Here is a 16,880-nt window from a genome sequence, read left to right on the forward strand (position 1 = left end):
GGTGGATCAGTTAACCGTCCGACTTCAGGTCATGAACTGAGCCCCTCATTGGGCTCTCTGCCGTCAGTGCACAGCCCACTTTGGATCTTCTGTCTCCCTCTCTCTCTGCCCCTCCTCAGTTCCCCGCCTCTCTCAAAAATAAATAAACATTAAAAAAAATGACTTTATAGCCATGCCACTGGATCTTTCATGTTCTTAGTTACTTCTATTACAACCTCTTTGAACAGGAAGAATCCTATATTCTTTTTTATTCTAACTATTCTATATTCTTTTCTTATTCTTTTTTTTTTTTTTTTTAATTTTTTTCAACGTTTTGTATTTATTTTTGGGACAGAGAGAGCCAGAGCATGAACGGGGGAGGGGCAGAGAGAGAGGGAGACACAGAATCGGAAACAGGCTCCAGGCTCCGAGCCATCAGCCCAGAGCCTGACGCGGGGCTCGAACTCGCGGACCGCGAGATCGTGACCTGGCTGAAGTCGGACGCTTAACCGACTGCGCCACCCAGGCGCCCCATATTCTTTTTTTATTCTAACACAGGTTTTTTTTTTTTTTTTTAATAAATTCTAAATAAATGTCAGGGTGTTGTCTGACTCCATAATCAAAATTCCAAATGACAACACAAAGAGATCCTAATGAATACTTTGTAGAGGAGATAGCATAAGACAAATACCCTAAAAGAAACCCCTTGTTTTTTTTAAGCTTTTATTTATTTTGAGAGAGAGACAGAGAGAGACTGAGAGAGAGAGAGAGAGAGAGAGAGAATCCCAAGCAGGCTCCACACTGTCAGTGCAGAGCCTGATGCAGAGTTCAGTCCCACAAATCATGAGATCATGACCTGAGCTGAAATCAAGAGTTGAATACTTAACTGACTGAGCTACCCACGTGCCCCTAGAAACCCTTTGTTTTTAAGAATGAACCTGAGGCCAGCTTGTGGCCCAAGAATTGCTGAAGAATGATGATACACCTGGGAGACTAAAGTCCAGTTCATCAGTTCTTACCATATTTCATTTCAAGAATGTTCAAAGCAGTGCATTAAAATAGGAGAGAAATTGGGTGTGATTTAATGTGCAAAAATAGGAAATCAGCTAAATAATTCATAGTATGTGTATATAAGAAAATACTATGTCAGCATATGTCTCAGACCTCCTTTATATTCTTAAAAATTACTGAGGACCCAAAAGAGTTTTTCTTAATGTTGGTTATATCTATCACTATTTACCATTTTAGAAATTAAAACTGAGAAATTTTAAAGAAATGTTTATTAATTTTAAAAAAGCAGCAGTAAATCCATCACATGGTAACATAAATACATCTTTAAAAAATATCCCCCACAAAATAGTGAGAAGAATGGCATTGTCTGGCTTAACAGAGGTGTCTGGATTCTCAGATTTGCTTCTATATTCAGTCTGTTTCAAGCATTCTTTTGGTTGATGTTTCTGAAGAAAAGTATGACATTAAACAGGCAAGTAGTTGCAAAAGGGGAGGAGTAGTTTAATAGCTTTTTGAGATAATTATAGACACGCTTCTTTGGAACTATACCAAAGCTGGACACCTGTAGTTTTTTTTATTAAAAAAAAATTTTTTTTAATGTTTATTTATTTTTGAGACAGAGTGAGAGACAGAGTGTAAGAGGGGGAGGGGCAGACAGAGGGAAACACAGGATCTGAAGTGGGCTCCAGACTCTGAGCTGTCAGCACAGAGCTTGACGCAGGGCTCGAACTCATGAACCGTTGAGATCACGACCTGAGCCAAAGTCAGTTGCTTAACTGACTGAGCCACTCAGGTGTCCCGGACACCTGTAGTTTCTTAAAGATTGGGTGCAGTACGTAATCTGCACATTTATATCTGAAAGTATAAATGAACATTTTCCTACTCTGCTACATTAAAATCCACTGGGCCATTGTGTGGTTTGAATGAATCATTTACCCCCCATGCATGATTTTATAAGATCATATATTAGTCATCCAGAAACTATTAATTCGCTGAGTTATGCAGATCTTCTAAATGTTGACAAAAACCATTGTACGATAACAAAAAATGTATTAATCACAGGATTAACATCTCATTAGAAAAGTCTTTATATTATGGGAAGCTTTCAAACTCCTGGTAGCAGACATAAGTTTTCCAAAACTATGAATTCCGCCAGAAATCTCAAATTTTATCACTGGCAACAAATAACCATCAGTTTTCCTTGAAGTGATAGGGTGGCTTCATTCAGTTTTGAGAAAATGTTCACCAAACACCCAAGTCTGAATAACCAATCACAGTTTTGTCATTCTTTTCAGTAAGAATGGTATTCCATGGAAAAAAAGAACTAATTCAATTCACAATTGAAACAATTAAACAAGTGCTTTTTCTGGAGGGCACCATCACATATTGGTACAGAGCGAAGTGTGTTAAGGACTGAGAATTAATAAAATCAATAATTTGGTGTCACTGCCGTGATCTGCACTGAAGCACCACTGGTTTTACTTACGACTCAGCACATATTGCAACAGAGGACAAAAGGCAGATAATGTCTTGAGATGATGAAGATAGTTTTGTCTTTGCAGGTCCCCTGAAAGGGGCTCAAAGATTCCTAAAAGTCTGCAGACCACACATTCTCAGAATCCCTGTACTATAGAAAGCCACAAAAAAAGGATCTGTGGAAAACAACTTAGTGACATGAGGAAAAAAAATGTTCAGAGCATTTCAAGTGAAATATAAATTTGACTAATTCTACTTCTAGACATAATCTGAAATTTAGAAAAATGACGAAAATCACCGAGAGAAGTGATTATATAACTTTATAGTATATTCATCAGATATAATGGTATGTAGCTATAAAAAAATGAGACAGACCAAAATATATACTCAAATGGAAAGTTCTTCATAACATATTAAGTGAAAAGAGTTTATTGCAGGAAATTGCATGTAGTGGACTCTGATTCATGTTGAAAAGCAAGAATGTGGGTGTAGATGTATATGTAAAGCATATAAATGAATGAAGAATGATTAGAGAGCTATAGGTCACATTTAATGGGGTCTACCTTCTGGAAAGGGGCTGGTACTGACATGGTGAGAAATGGGATTACAGAGGACTTTTGTGTTTTCACTTAAGTGTTTACAAAGTAAATACATTCATGTATTATTCATATAACAAAGAAATAAAGTGAATATAAAGAGGTTTAGCAGGATACACAAAAGGGGTCAACTGATTACCTAATGGTAAAACCACCGGCGATTTTTTTTTTTTTTCATTTCTCTGGATTTTCTACTTCTTCTGCAATATTTCTTCTTTATTAACAACAATTATTTTTAGTCACAGAAAAGTCAGTTAAAGGCCATATGGTGAACTGGTTAAAGTTATATTAACTATGAGTATGGGTTTTGATACTAAAGTTGCACATACTACATAAAGAGGTATTAGAATCGAATCCAACATCCTCAAAAACTAAAGGTGCTCAAAGTAATTAAGCAAATAAAAGTTAAAAAAAAAATACATATACATATATATATATGTATATATATATATCTTTGTAACATTCAGTATGAAGGAATTTATTATTTGAAAAATAAAAAAAGTAGTATATAAAATCAAAGGGCACAGATGCCCAATGCAATTGGTCTCCTTTGTAATATTATTTTTCCCTACTTACATAGAATTCAAAATGCTTCATTTTCACTGGTCTGGTTTACTAATACCATTTATCAATGTATGTAAAGAGTTTCTTCTAAAGATAGCAAGGACAATTGTAAAATAACTATGTTTCCTTAATTCACAAGAATGAATTTTGGTAATATATGAAGAATTTATATCACACACACAATCACCACACAACTACCAATCTGTTATTTATATCAAATCACCACTCCTTAAAATTTCCAAATATACTGTTGAAATAAAGAGATTAGAAAACTGAGCAGTAACAGAGTTTCTTAAAGCAATCTTAAAGGAAACTATTACTCTATTCTATGATGTACTCACTCAGGCTCTCGGAAGACTCAAGTAACTGTACAAGGAGATGCCAGCTGTTCAACAAATAGGTGAGTTTTACTTTAGAGATTAGAATAATTTTTAAACTGAAATTTTGGCCCCTGCTATTTTCAGAAATCAAACAAGATCCCCTCTTACAATACAGCAAGACACACATAATTCCTCTGGCAATCACCAATTTAACTAAAAAGACCTCTCTTTTTTGTTTTGGCCATTGATTGCTTGCTGGTCTCAGCTGAAGTCTCATTTTCTTTGGCAAACCACTCAGGTAATTTTCTCATTGAGGTTACAAGTGAAATCTATAGGAAAGAAAGAGAAAAAGACATATTTATAATATTGAAAATGTATATCAGTTGTAAAAAGTAACAGGTTACTGAATGAATATACACCCACCACCCTTCCCTTGTTGAGTAAAACAAAATAGTGAGAGCTACAGGATTTATTTCTGGATGAAAAGTAAATAAAGAAAACAGAGACAAAATCACTGTATCATCTCTTTAGGCAAATGCCTGCCATCTTGTTTTTTATTCTTAGGCACTTAAGCATGCACACACATTTGAGAAGGAAAGAACTGGGTATTATTTCAGATTTATGTCTCATGTATATTTGCTCTAGGTTGACCAACATGGTTAATTTAATGTTCTGAGGAAGGCATCTGCTTGGGCGTGCGTGCACATGTGTGTGCGCGCGCACACACACACACACACACAAAATCACATTAAGCATTTGAAAAAATATATTTCTATGTCTCCAATGGCAGACTGACTACAGAGTGGTTTCAGCAACCACCGACACCTTGCAGAGTTGCCAAAACGTAATAGATACTCAAAAAACAGCCAGTGAATAAATGAAAACAATTTTTGTTTTTTGGCTCAAAGACTCTTTGGAGAATCTGCTAAAAACTGGAGATCCACTTCTAACAATTTTAGGGGATTTATTTGTACACCAAATGAAGCCTCAGAACCCTAAGTCAAAAAGTCCCTGAAAAAAAAATTTTAAGAACCCAAAGGCAGTGGCTGTGTCCTTATGATCTGCACTTGAAAAAGATAAAACAATTTTAAGTTATGTCCCATAAGCCTAAAATGGTATTAATTAGTGTTATCTCAGTTTGACCACAGAGCCTCACACTGACATGACAAAAAAATCAGTCTGACAGGAGTATACCTTGGAGTCTAGCAGAATTGGTTTAGTTATTGAACTATGTGAAAGATTTACGATAAGGTGAGCTCATCTAAGGTATAATGTGTCTGTTACCTTAAGGTAAAAAGCATAATTTATTTAATTTCAAGAATGAAAACTCTACCTATATATTGTTCATCAATTACTTGTTATGTTTTATTATGTTTTCTATGTTTCAAAATGGTTTCAAAGGGATGCCTGGGTGGCTCAGTCAGTTAAGTGTCTGACTTCAGCTCAGGTCATCTCACAGCTTGTGAGTTCGAGCCCCACATCAGGCCTGGAGCCTACTTCAGATTTGTGTCTCCCCCTCTCTCTGCCCCTCCCCTGCTCGTATTCTGCCTCTCTGTCAAAAATAAATAAACATTAAAAGTGTTTTTGAAAAATTAAAAAATTAAAAAATTTTTAAAAATGGTTTCAAAATATTTAAGGGTGGGGAAAAAAAGTAAAATATCCTTAACAGAAAACTGTGAAACCATGAATTTAGAAAAGGTAAAAACTACTAGCTATTTCAGCTTGATTAAAGACATTCAATGGAAAAGAAAGAGTTGTTCACCCTTTAGCAAAAGCTAAAGGAAAAAAAGAGGCTGAGATAGCAAATTTTCCCCTGGGTACCCATTTCCTCACAAGGAAGAGAAGCCCAGGAGAACAGATTAGATTTATATCTACAGTATGACACTATATTTGACTCAAAAATAATAAATATTAGGGATATAAAGTGGCACAGACAAAAGGCATTTGGGCAGAGAGAAAACTGATCCAGAGATATTTTTTCTTCCCATAAGATCTTAACATCACAATCCTCTGAAGCCTACTTTGCTTACAATTACAGTTTGAATGCCTGTGTGTGTTGGAAAAAGGAAATCAGTTAAGATTATAACAACACCAAAAAGTAAAACAGAGCATGACATCTGAATAGTAACAGAGCAGAGAAAAAAACCCTAAGTCTTGCAGCCAAAAATCATGGAATAAACAGGGATTTTGAAACAAGACAGACTAGGCTGGAGTTCTGAGTCATTTGCTAAATGTATGACCTTATGAATGTTAGTTACACCTCAATTTCTTCACATAGAAAATGAGAATAACAGTACATAACATCACGGGATTACTTAGAAAAGTTAAATGAGAATAAATGCACGATATCAAAACACATTCTTATTTATTCTTGGCATTCATTAATTAGTAGCTAAAATCACTGAAAAGTGTTTTATCTTCTATAACATTTCTATGAAATACAATCTTCAACATTTACCATACAATTACAATAATGATCTTGTTTCACTGAGAAAGAAGGAAAACACTTACCTACACTGAGGGCATCTTTTGAGTCTCAACAATAAGTATCTGGAGAGACTTAAATTATGAGAAGTAAGTCACCTAACAGAAACAATGCCTTTCAGTGACTACTTCCTTTATGCAGTAGACAACTAAAATTCCCAGCAATTATAATAACATTTTAGGGGGAATTTATATCTTTTTTATATTCCAAATTCTATTAAGAAATATTATTAAGTTGAGAATACAAAGCAGTAACTCATTTGTTGATTATATGTGCACATACATGTGTAAGCAAACAGAAATATATATGTTCTATTCACAATTTTACCTATGAATGAGAATCTGTAAATAAATCTATTTTTGAATTGCTGATTGGCTGATTCCAAGAAGTTAGTCTTTGTGAAATTCTGTGACTTTTATCTTTCAGTGAAAAATCACAAGGTTGTTTTCTATCAACTTTAAGAATTGTTATAGAATACAAAACAGTTAACAGCATGCACTATTTTCTTAACAAAAAAGAGAAAACAAAATCTATGCCTAAAAAAAAAGAAAGCTTAAGAAAATTCTAATTTTTCTGAAGTACTGAATTTTCACAATAATGATATCACTCATAAGGCATTTTTCTGAGTATCTCAAAATAGTACGTAAATAATATTGTACATTTTAATTTATAGTGAAACTTAGTGGCAGGGCAGGAAATATCACATATAGTCTTTCTTAGGCAGTGAAGAAAAATGAGAAGGAAAAAGTGATTTGGGGGAGAGGGTTCTGGGAAGATGGTGGAAGCAGCAGCATCGTTTTTTAATCTCTCTGAATGCCACCATTAAAACAAAATGGAGAGCAAAACCAAAAACTCATCATCTACACTTACAATGAAACTAAGTTTAAAGGTATTCCAAGGAAATCCAAACTATAGTGCATGAGGACAAACCAACAGCCATAAGGCCTGCACAGTACCACTTGTGTAGGAGAGAAAGCAGAGGCAAGCAGTGAGGTACCTGAGAAGAGAAGAACCCCAAAGTAGCCCACAGGTAGTCATCAGAAACCATGGTAGATTAATGGGAAAACAACATCTGAAAATGCGAGGGCTCCTGCCCAACCCAACCGCAAGTGACTAAAAGGAGTCTACAGTGGTAGAGTCATGGCTTCCTGCAGACACTCCTGACCAGCTAATGCTGTCTTCTATGAGAACCCCTGGGATACAATCAAATCAAGCAGGACAAGTAATAGAGAGACAAAGGGAAGAGTAGCAGAGGAGTATATCTCATAAACTAAGTTTCCATATTTTGAATGTTACACAAAATAACAGAAGAGAGTGCCCTGTAAGCTTGGAAAAACTATCTCGAAACACGCCTTCTTTTGACAGTACAGGAAAACTACTTTCACACGAAAATGAACAACAGGAAGGTATTAAGGTCAAATTTGACACCAGAAGACTTGCTGAGATACAGAATAAAACTGTAACCTCTCAAAATGAGCTGAAAAACATGAAGAAGCTTACTCAGAACATGAAAGAACGTCATAAAACAAAATCAGAAAAATTCAAAAAGGAGGGAAGTTCAGTGAAGAATTAGAAGCAAAAGAAAAAAGTGTATAGAAGTGAACATTAAACTACGAGGAACATAGCCATAAACATAACAGATTCTGCCCAAAGATATAGAAGGGGAAAAAGAAGAAAATTTTAAAGAGAAATGAAGAACTAGAAAGAAGTCATGAGAAGTGACAACTAATGCAGCTAGGCAAAGAAGATCCAATATAGACACAGTATGAGTCCCTGAAGAAGAAATATAAAGCAGTGGGACAAATACTAAAAAGTAATATTTAAGAAAACTTTCCAGAAATTAAAAAAATTTTAAAAAGATGTATTTAAAGAACCCACTGTGTACCTACATATGTTGGATCAGAACTGCCAATTATCAGGACATAATTAATTTTCCTTCATTAAACACAGGCACGATTGAACTTCTACAGCAACCACAACACATGTAAAACTACAACGCATCAACTAATACAAAGAATTTGTTTTCACATTATTATGTATTAGAAGACTCATAATCTTATGATGAAATAGACTAAGAGATACAATCCAGGTTAGCAGAAAAGATGACTGTTCATATAGGAAACACGTGAAACCAGCTCTACAGTATTCAGGGTAGAATACTTTCTGTACTTGGGAGGAGGTTGAAAGAAAAATACTTTGGCTGGCTCACTCCTCTCTTAATCCACCTCCTAGACCCAATAACCTTGTTCCTCTAAATGGGGGTGGGGGGAGAAGACTACATCCAGTAGGTTCAGCATGACTTCCACCCATTCACCCAGTCCCCCCAAATCTCCCCACTCTGTTGTCGGCATCTGATGCTATTTCGATAAGGGAAAAGCCAAATGCTAGTATGTTATTAAATACAGTATTTCACATAAATGTGTACCGATAATCAGGAAAAAATAACAAGTTAGACCTTTTCCTTTACTGATAGGTAGAAGTTGGTAAAAATTTAAGGGTTTAGGGGTGCCTGGGTGGCTCAGTTGATTAAGCATCTTGGCTCAGGTGATGATCTTGACAGTGAGCTTGAGCTCAGTGGGCTTGAGCCATGCATCAGGCTCTGTGCTGACAGCTCAGAGCCTGGAGCCTCCTTCAGATTCTGTGTCTACCCCCCTCTCTCTGCCCCTCCCCTGCTCATGCTCTGTCTCTCAAAAAGGAATAAATGTTAAAAAATTTTTTTTAATAAAATAAAATATAAAAATTAAGCTTTTAGGCACTTGGTATAGATTTCAGAAATAAAAGGCTGGGAAACAGAAGCCAAATTTCACTACCACCATCCCAACATATATTCTCTTTTATGTCCTTCTTATAGCTAGCTCAATTGTGTAAATAATGAAAAGAAGTCCAATTTAATCCAATTTCATTAGGTTATCTAGGACATGTCTAAATGCAAACCTAACTGAAGTACAGAATTTAAAAACACCAGTTCCTCTCATTTTTAAACTATTGAGAAAAGGAGTTTAACTGCTGGAAATCCCACGAGGACTACCTTAGAACTGAAATGGAATCCCTAATGCCCTACCATAAATATTAGCAACCACCTACTACTATGCTTTCTAGTTAATTATTAGTTTTCACAACTTTTATCATGTAGTCATATAATTTCAGCTAGAAGATACTGAAGGTTAAATTTTCAAATTATTCAATCATTTAATAGAATCATTACCAAAGAACAGTCATCTCATCCAACACGCAGAGCAATAATTTCCAAAGCATTTAATTTTAATAAATATACCATCTAAAATAATACTAAACTCATGGTCTTTCTCTGATCATGCAAAAAGTATGCTGGGATATACTCAGGACCATGTACAACAATTACTCCTGTGCCTGAAAGATTCAGTATAACAGGAACAAAGCATGATGAATGACAGAATGACAGACACACTGATTTTGGGGGGTATTTGTAACAAAATTTGTTTTCCTTTTCATTAACTACATAAACTGCCAAATGCTCAAAGCCAATATTAACTATGTCTATGAAAGAAAGAGAATTGTCAGGCTACATATAGCCAGGATGAGGTAGACGTAAAATTTAAGCTGATAATCCACACAAAAAGCTAAATAGATGAGCTACATGTCCCTTTTTCTGTCATTTAAAAAATCACTTTCCTCAAATAAGATTTATGAAAAACAAAAGAAATAAAGCACAGATTAAAAAGTAACCTTACATCAGAATTTATACATTTAAAAAATATAGCATTCTAGTATTAGAATATGCAAATTGAACTGACACTGTATGAAAATTCTACATATAATTAACACCTTGGTATTAGCACCTACTTCTTCCTTGCTTCTCTTAGAACTTGAACAGCTCTCTTCAGAGTTGGGGAAACATCTCTTTCTGGTGGAATCACAGGAAAGCTGGTCTAACCGTCTGTTGTCACCATCTTTTTCCAGGATCTCAATTGCCATATGGATAAGGTATGTGTCAATGTTTTTAGGAACCAATGCTCTAATAAGTTTGATTTTATTTATATCTGTAAAGGATGAAAAAATAAGATTTAAAAATAAATTACACAGAACATTTTAGAAAGCTTTGAGCTGAAAATAGTGAAATATTTTGTAGAAAGCAGGGAGGAGGGTGTCCAAAGAAAATGTTCCTCTTTCAAATGCCTACAGCCCTACAAACAGAAATTAAGTAAAATGTGTCCTCCCCTCACCCGTGCACCACCTGCAATTAGCCCTTGCCTCCAAGACTCAAAGTCAGGTCAATGCCAGCAAATTCATATAAATTATGTTTCAAACTGCTTTTTGTGAGGTGCCCTGAGAAACCACTATCTACAGAACTGTTTCTAAAGGAATTATGCTTCAAATTCCAAATATCAATTACAATCATTTTTGAAAAATGACTTATTCTTAAAATTTTTTTTATGTTTATTTTTTGAGAGAGAGAAAGAGTGCGAGTGGGGGAGGAGCAGAGAGAGGGAGACACAGAATCTGAAGCAGGCTCCAGGCTTCGAGCTGTCAGCACAAAGCCCAACACAAGGCTTGAACCCACGGACCATGAGATCATGACTTAAGCCAAAGTCGGACACTTAACCAACTGAGCCACCCAGGTGTCCCATGAAAATGACTTATTCTTAAGATAGAAGGTAATCACACTTGTAAATAAAATGCTAATAAAAAAAAGATCCTTTCAATAGATAGTGTAGCATAACAAAACACACTATTTAAAATGCATAGTAACTGAGTTTTCTGAGAAAGAAATAACAAGGAATTTTTGATTTTTGTAACTCAACAGAACCGATTCAACTGCGTGTTGTGTCTTCACACCTTTTACAAATTATTTAGCAATCTCCCACAGACCACTACTTACGTTTCAAACACTTCCAACATCACATTCATGTGAAATGTTCTAGGAGTAGCTTAAAACTAAGCAGCTTAGAATCTATTCACTCATCTTCATGTAATTATAAAACTAGTATAAAACATTTCTGACACCCAATTCAAATTCACAATGCCACACTGAAAAGGTGGTCTTTCAATTATTCCACTTTTCAAGGTTTATATTCTCCTTTCAAAGATCTTATCTTGCTAGTCTTGGACTTAAACAAACAAAACAAAAAAAAAACACTGCAGCTACAAAAAAACGCAACAGGAAGAGAAAAGGTTACACAGCTAATGGAAACTAAGACCATGGGGTATCAATGATTTAGCCTCTACTCTTTCTAACTTTAAAGTTTTAAAATGTGAAACTGATTCTAATCAAAAACTTGGAAAGATAAGGGGCACCTGGATGTCTCAGTCGGTTGAACGTCCAACTTTGGCTCCTTGGTCATGATCTCGTGGTTTGTGAGTTGGGAGCCCCACATCAAGCTCTGTGCTGACAGCTCAGAGCCTGGAGCCTGCTTTGGATTCTGTGTCTCCCTCTCTCTCTCTCTGCCCCTCCCCTACTCACACCCTCTCTCGCTCTTTCTCTTTCTCAAAAATAAATACACATTAAAAAAAATTTTTTTTTTAAACTTGGAAAGATAAGATTAACTCTAAATGTAATAAAATTAGCAACGTGACTGCCAAATCTATCAACCAACTAAAATTCTACTTGCCCTTTGGCCATTATACCATCCAAACACCACAGAAATTTGGCCTATTTTACTACTTCATTAATTTCTTAATGGCTGAGAAGTCTGTGTCTGAGCTCCCTTTCAGGTCTTCAGGTTTTCTTTCAAAAAAATTTTTTTTTTCCAATGAACATTACATTACATTTATTTTTCCAGATTTCTAGATTCTTAGAAGTGGGATTGCTAGTTCAAAGGGTAAACACATTTATGTTTTCATACATACTGGCAAACTACCTCTATAACTGTGCTATCTCATACTATAAGCACTACCCACATGTAGCTACCTGAAATGTGGCTAGTGTGGCTAAGGAACTCAATACTTAATTTTAAGCAAACTTAATTTAAAATTAAATTTGAGAACTGATACTTGATTCAGTTATCAGAAAAATTTTACATACATTTGGAACACATTGAGTATCTTCATCTACTTTATTCAGCTGTCAATTTATGAAAGCTAAATACAGATCAAGTATTTTCGATTACAATTTACTATCAGAATTGACATGCTGTAAATATAAAATGCATACACAATTTCAAAGGCATAGTACAAAAAATAAACAAAATATCTCAATAATTTTATATTGATTTTATGCTAAAATTGGTAACATTTTTAATACATTGAGTTAATTAAATTATATAATTAGAATTCATACATCTGTTTATTTTTACTTTTCTATTTTATCTTTTACTTTTTTAATGTGGCTACTAGAAAACTTAAAATTGCACATGTGAATAATAATATATAGACTTGTTGAATCTCTACGCTGCACATCAGAAACTAATGTAACACTGTGTGTCAACTATACTTCAATTAAAAAAATTTTTTAATTAAAAAAATAAAATTGCATGTATGATTCATATCATATTTCGTTTTGGATAGTGCTGCCCTAGAAAAACCATATAAAATTTCCTGTACTCCAGCCAACTAACAGGACTATATTATATTACATTTATTTTCTTCTATGGGTATTTAAGCCCTGGGTAAATAAACTATACATCCTTAATTTCATCATATTGTAAATGTACATTATACAAGCGAATTCTTTGGTAACATAGTTCAATAACTTTGAATTATCATGGCATCAAAGATTCAATGAATTATTTTGAAAGGAAAAATGAGACATTTTATTCCATTTGAAACAATGTGTTTCTGAAATTAGAATGTCTTCTTTTCATAAAAGTATGATGTGTAAACATTTGCTTATAGTTTTAAACCACTGTTAATGATTAATAAATGTATAAAGTTATTGTACTATAATTTGAATATAATTTCTAGATATAATTAGAAAATCCTTATATTCACATTACACATTTCTATAAGTACCCTTAATATTTTTATCTTAACATTGATTTATTTTTGAGACAGAGAGAGGCAGAGCATGAACAGGGGAGGGGCAGAGACAGAGGGAGACACAGAATCTGAAACAGGCTCCAGGCTCTGAGCTGTCAGCAAAGAGCCCTATGCGGGGCTCGAACTCACGGACCGTGAGATCATGACCTGAGCCAAAGTTGGACGCTTAACGGACTGAGCCACCCAGGCGCCCCAATATTTTTATCTTAAAGTCATCCTACAACATACACATGCAAATAAGGGGCATCTAGCATTAAAGACACATCTCCTGCCCTAGCTTTACAGGCAAGTAAGTGCTGAAAATTTCTACTGGAGAATAATGAACACTGGCTGCAAAGCTTTAAAAGAGATCATATTACTCCTAGTTTTGTGGCAGGTCCCTTGGAAGCCACCCTTAATTTTCCAGTTACATGCACATAAACAATGGAAGAATGAGATTATTCAAATATTATCCAGACACCTCATTAAATGTCTTGCCTAATTTATTAAGCATAGTTACAATTTCAACTCCATAAAAAATCTTAAAATTACATAAACATGGATAAACTAAAACATTGAAAAGTTTTAAAACTTCTGTAAATATTAAATAACAAGGACAAAACCTACTTAGCAAATAAGACAGCATGAAAATAATACATGTGATTTCTCAATTCACAAATACTCTGTTTTCAGGTATAAGATTAGGCCATAATAAAATAATAGAAAATTCTCAATTCAGTATTTTGCAGAATTTAAATGCCAATCAAACCTGTTCACTAAAACACCAAATTATATAATATGGCTACAGTTAAATAAAACATGAAAATAACGCATCTGAGTCATTAATGTAGTATGTACATCTTCATTTCTTATTACAATTTATAATTCAAAAATGTCTTCTCTGATTAGAGAACAGTATTTCTCTTATCAAGTATCAAGGAAAAACAAAAATTCAAAAGTAAAATTTCACATTTCAATAAGTGTTATCTTACATACTATAAATATACAATCAAAGAAATAAAATTTAGAGCTCATAGTTCTCAAAATCTAACTTTCTCAATTTTGGCTTTGGAAGTAAACTACAATAATATATTTTTTCACATTATATGTATAACCTACATAGAGTGTATAGGCAGAAAGATGAATTAAATGTTTAATAAGTAGATTTCAAAGTTTTCTTTATGTAGAATTTCAATTTAGTATGAATCTCTAAATGAAAATTTATTTGCTATATTCAGTATATAGTGGTAAAGACAAATTTTTTTTTGTTGTTGTTATCTATTTTGAGAGAGAGAGAAAGATCACGTGCATATACAAGCAGGGGAGGGGGAGAGAGAGTGAGAGAGAGGGAGAGAAAGAATCCCAAGCAGGTTCCACTCTGTCAGCATAGAGCCGGACACTGGCCGGCTAACCACAAGATAATAACTTGAGCTGAAATCAAGAGCTGGACACTCAACTGCTGAACCAGCCAGGCGCCCCAAGACAAATGTTTTTTGTTTTGTTTTGTTTTTTAATTTTTAAAATGTTTTTTTATTTTTGAGAGAGAGAGAGAGAGAGAGAGAGAGAGAGCGAGCATGAGTGGGGTAGAGGCAGAGAGAGAGGGACACACAAAATCTGAAGTAGGCTCCAGGCTCTGAGCTGTCAGCACAGAGCCCGGTGCGGGGCTCGAATTCACGGACTGTGAGATCATGACCTGAGCTGAAGTCGGACGCTTAACCAACTGAGCCACCCAGGCGCCCCTTAATATTTCTTAATTTAAAAAGTTGTCTGACATCAGAAATGAAAATTGCTAAACTCAGAATGTAGAGGAGACTAGAGAATATTTAAAGATACTAGACATATAAATATGTTAACCTGATTATATGTAAGTATATTTATTTTACCCATCAATGAGAGGTTTATAAACCCAAATCTTACACCAGGATTAGAAACTGCACATTTCTTTCTTTAAATAGTTGGCAGTACGCTTAAACATCGTATAGTAAAAAGAAAAACTTGCTCAGTCACTAATCTTGACATGATATTAAAACAATCTGCAACTCTCTAGGCCTCAAATTCGTATCTCTGAAACAGGGCTGGATTAGCACAGTGAAAATTTAATGATTTCCAATTTCCTTTCCAGGTCGAAAATCCTGTAATTTTACAACTATATGATTTGTAAAGCAAATTAGGAACACCTGGATTCTTTACCATAGCCAAATAAAATAGATGTTGTCAATAATTGGCTAAATACTAGAATGTTAAATCCTTCCCTACCATTTCCCTCTGCCAATAATGAATCGAAATTAGAACATCTATTTTATGTCATTCAAGAATATCTGCCCAATGGACACCTGGGTGGCTCAGTCGGTTAAGCATTCCACTCTTGGTCTCGGCTCAGGTCATTATCTCTCAGTTTATGGGTTTGAGTACCTCTGCACAGCGCTGCCAGTGCATCTGGCTACCGCTTCGGTCATGATCTTGCGGTTCATGAGTTTGAGCCCCCCATTGGGCTCTGTGCTGACAGCTCTGAGCCTGGAGCATGCTTCGGATTCTGTGTCTCCCTCTCTGCCCCTACCCTGCTTGCTCTCTCGCGCGCTCTCTCGCGCTCTCTCTCTCTCTCTCTCTCACACACACACACACACACACACACACACAAAATTAAAAAAAAAATTAAAAAAAATTTTAAGATAAGGAAAACTGGGGCTTGGGGAGATTGGGTAATTTGCCCAAGGTCACATAGCTGTGAAATGGTAAGCCTACATTGAAACAGGTCAGCAGTCACCAGAGACTTTGCTCTCACTGACCAGGCTGACACATTCACCAGTCTTCAGGATTTAAGGAAGGTAGCCAATGATACCAAACACGATGGTCAACAGGAAGCAAAAAAACAAAAAGGAAAAAGGAAAAAAACTGCACAAACTCTTTCAGAGAATACCACCTACTACCCAACAGCCTCATCAAAAGACAAACACTTCTTTAAGTCCTGAGAGATTATACATACACAAAGGAAAAAAATAATTCCACAAGTATTAAAATCAAGAAGGCATCGGAGTCTTTGACTTCCTTTACAATACTATTTTACTTTGCATTGGAGAAAGAGAGGTTTGATATAATCATAGTTCTAACCCTACAAAGTAATTACGGTTTTCCTTCCTCTACCTTAATTTCAAGGTAGGTGGCTGCTGGAGTTGGAACAATGGGAATGTGACCAGGACAGCTGCCTAGCTTTCTCATAAGATGATTCACGGCTAAGTAAGCTTGGATGTTTTATCACAGTCCGTGACACAGCACTCAGGTTTTCAGATTTAGAGACCTACTTTAACCTTAACAGATCCACATTAGCCATGCTCACGAGCTGTCAATTCCCTGATTTACAATTATGAATTCACAATTATCACACAGATAAGTATCCAGATTAGCAAGACTAGTGCATACTTTCCCTACAGACAGATCTACTTGAGAACTCAAATTATAACCAGAAGGCAAGGAAGTGATATAGAAGCAGAATTAGTTGCTGAAATGTCTTCCTCAAAT

The 16,880-nt window shown here is 35.2% G+C and overlaps 1 protein-coding gene across 5 annotated transcripts in view; it reads right to left on the reverse strand.

Annotated features, from left to right (window-relative positions):
* Window positions 1–1,242: 1,242 nt before the first annotated feature.
* The window catches only part of WRN (WRN RecQ like helicase), a 153,962-nt gene continuing 138,324 nt past the window's right edge, over window positions 1,243–16,880 (reverse strand). For all 5 annotated transcript variants that reach the window (XM_049631648.1, XM_049631645.1, XM_049631647.1 and 2 more), the window contains 2 exons: window positions 10,254–10,450; window positions 1,243–4,275 (listed from right to left, as the gene is read on the reverse strand). In XM_049631648.1, the coding sequence (XP_049487605.1) occupies window positions 4,156–4,275; window positions 10,254–10,450 (317 nt within the window). In that variant the 3' untranslated portion in view covers window positions 1,243–4,155. The remainder of the gene's footprint in view (window positions 4,276–10,253; window positions 10,451–16,880) is intronic.

Source organism: Panthera uncia, chromosome B1 (genome assembly GCF_023721935.1).
Source record: "Panthera uncia isolate 11264 chromosome B1, Puncia_PCG_1.0, whole genome shotgun sequence".
Lineage (NCBI taxonomy): Eukaryota > Metazoa > Chordata > Mammalia > Carnivora > Felidae > Panthera > Panthera uncia.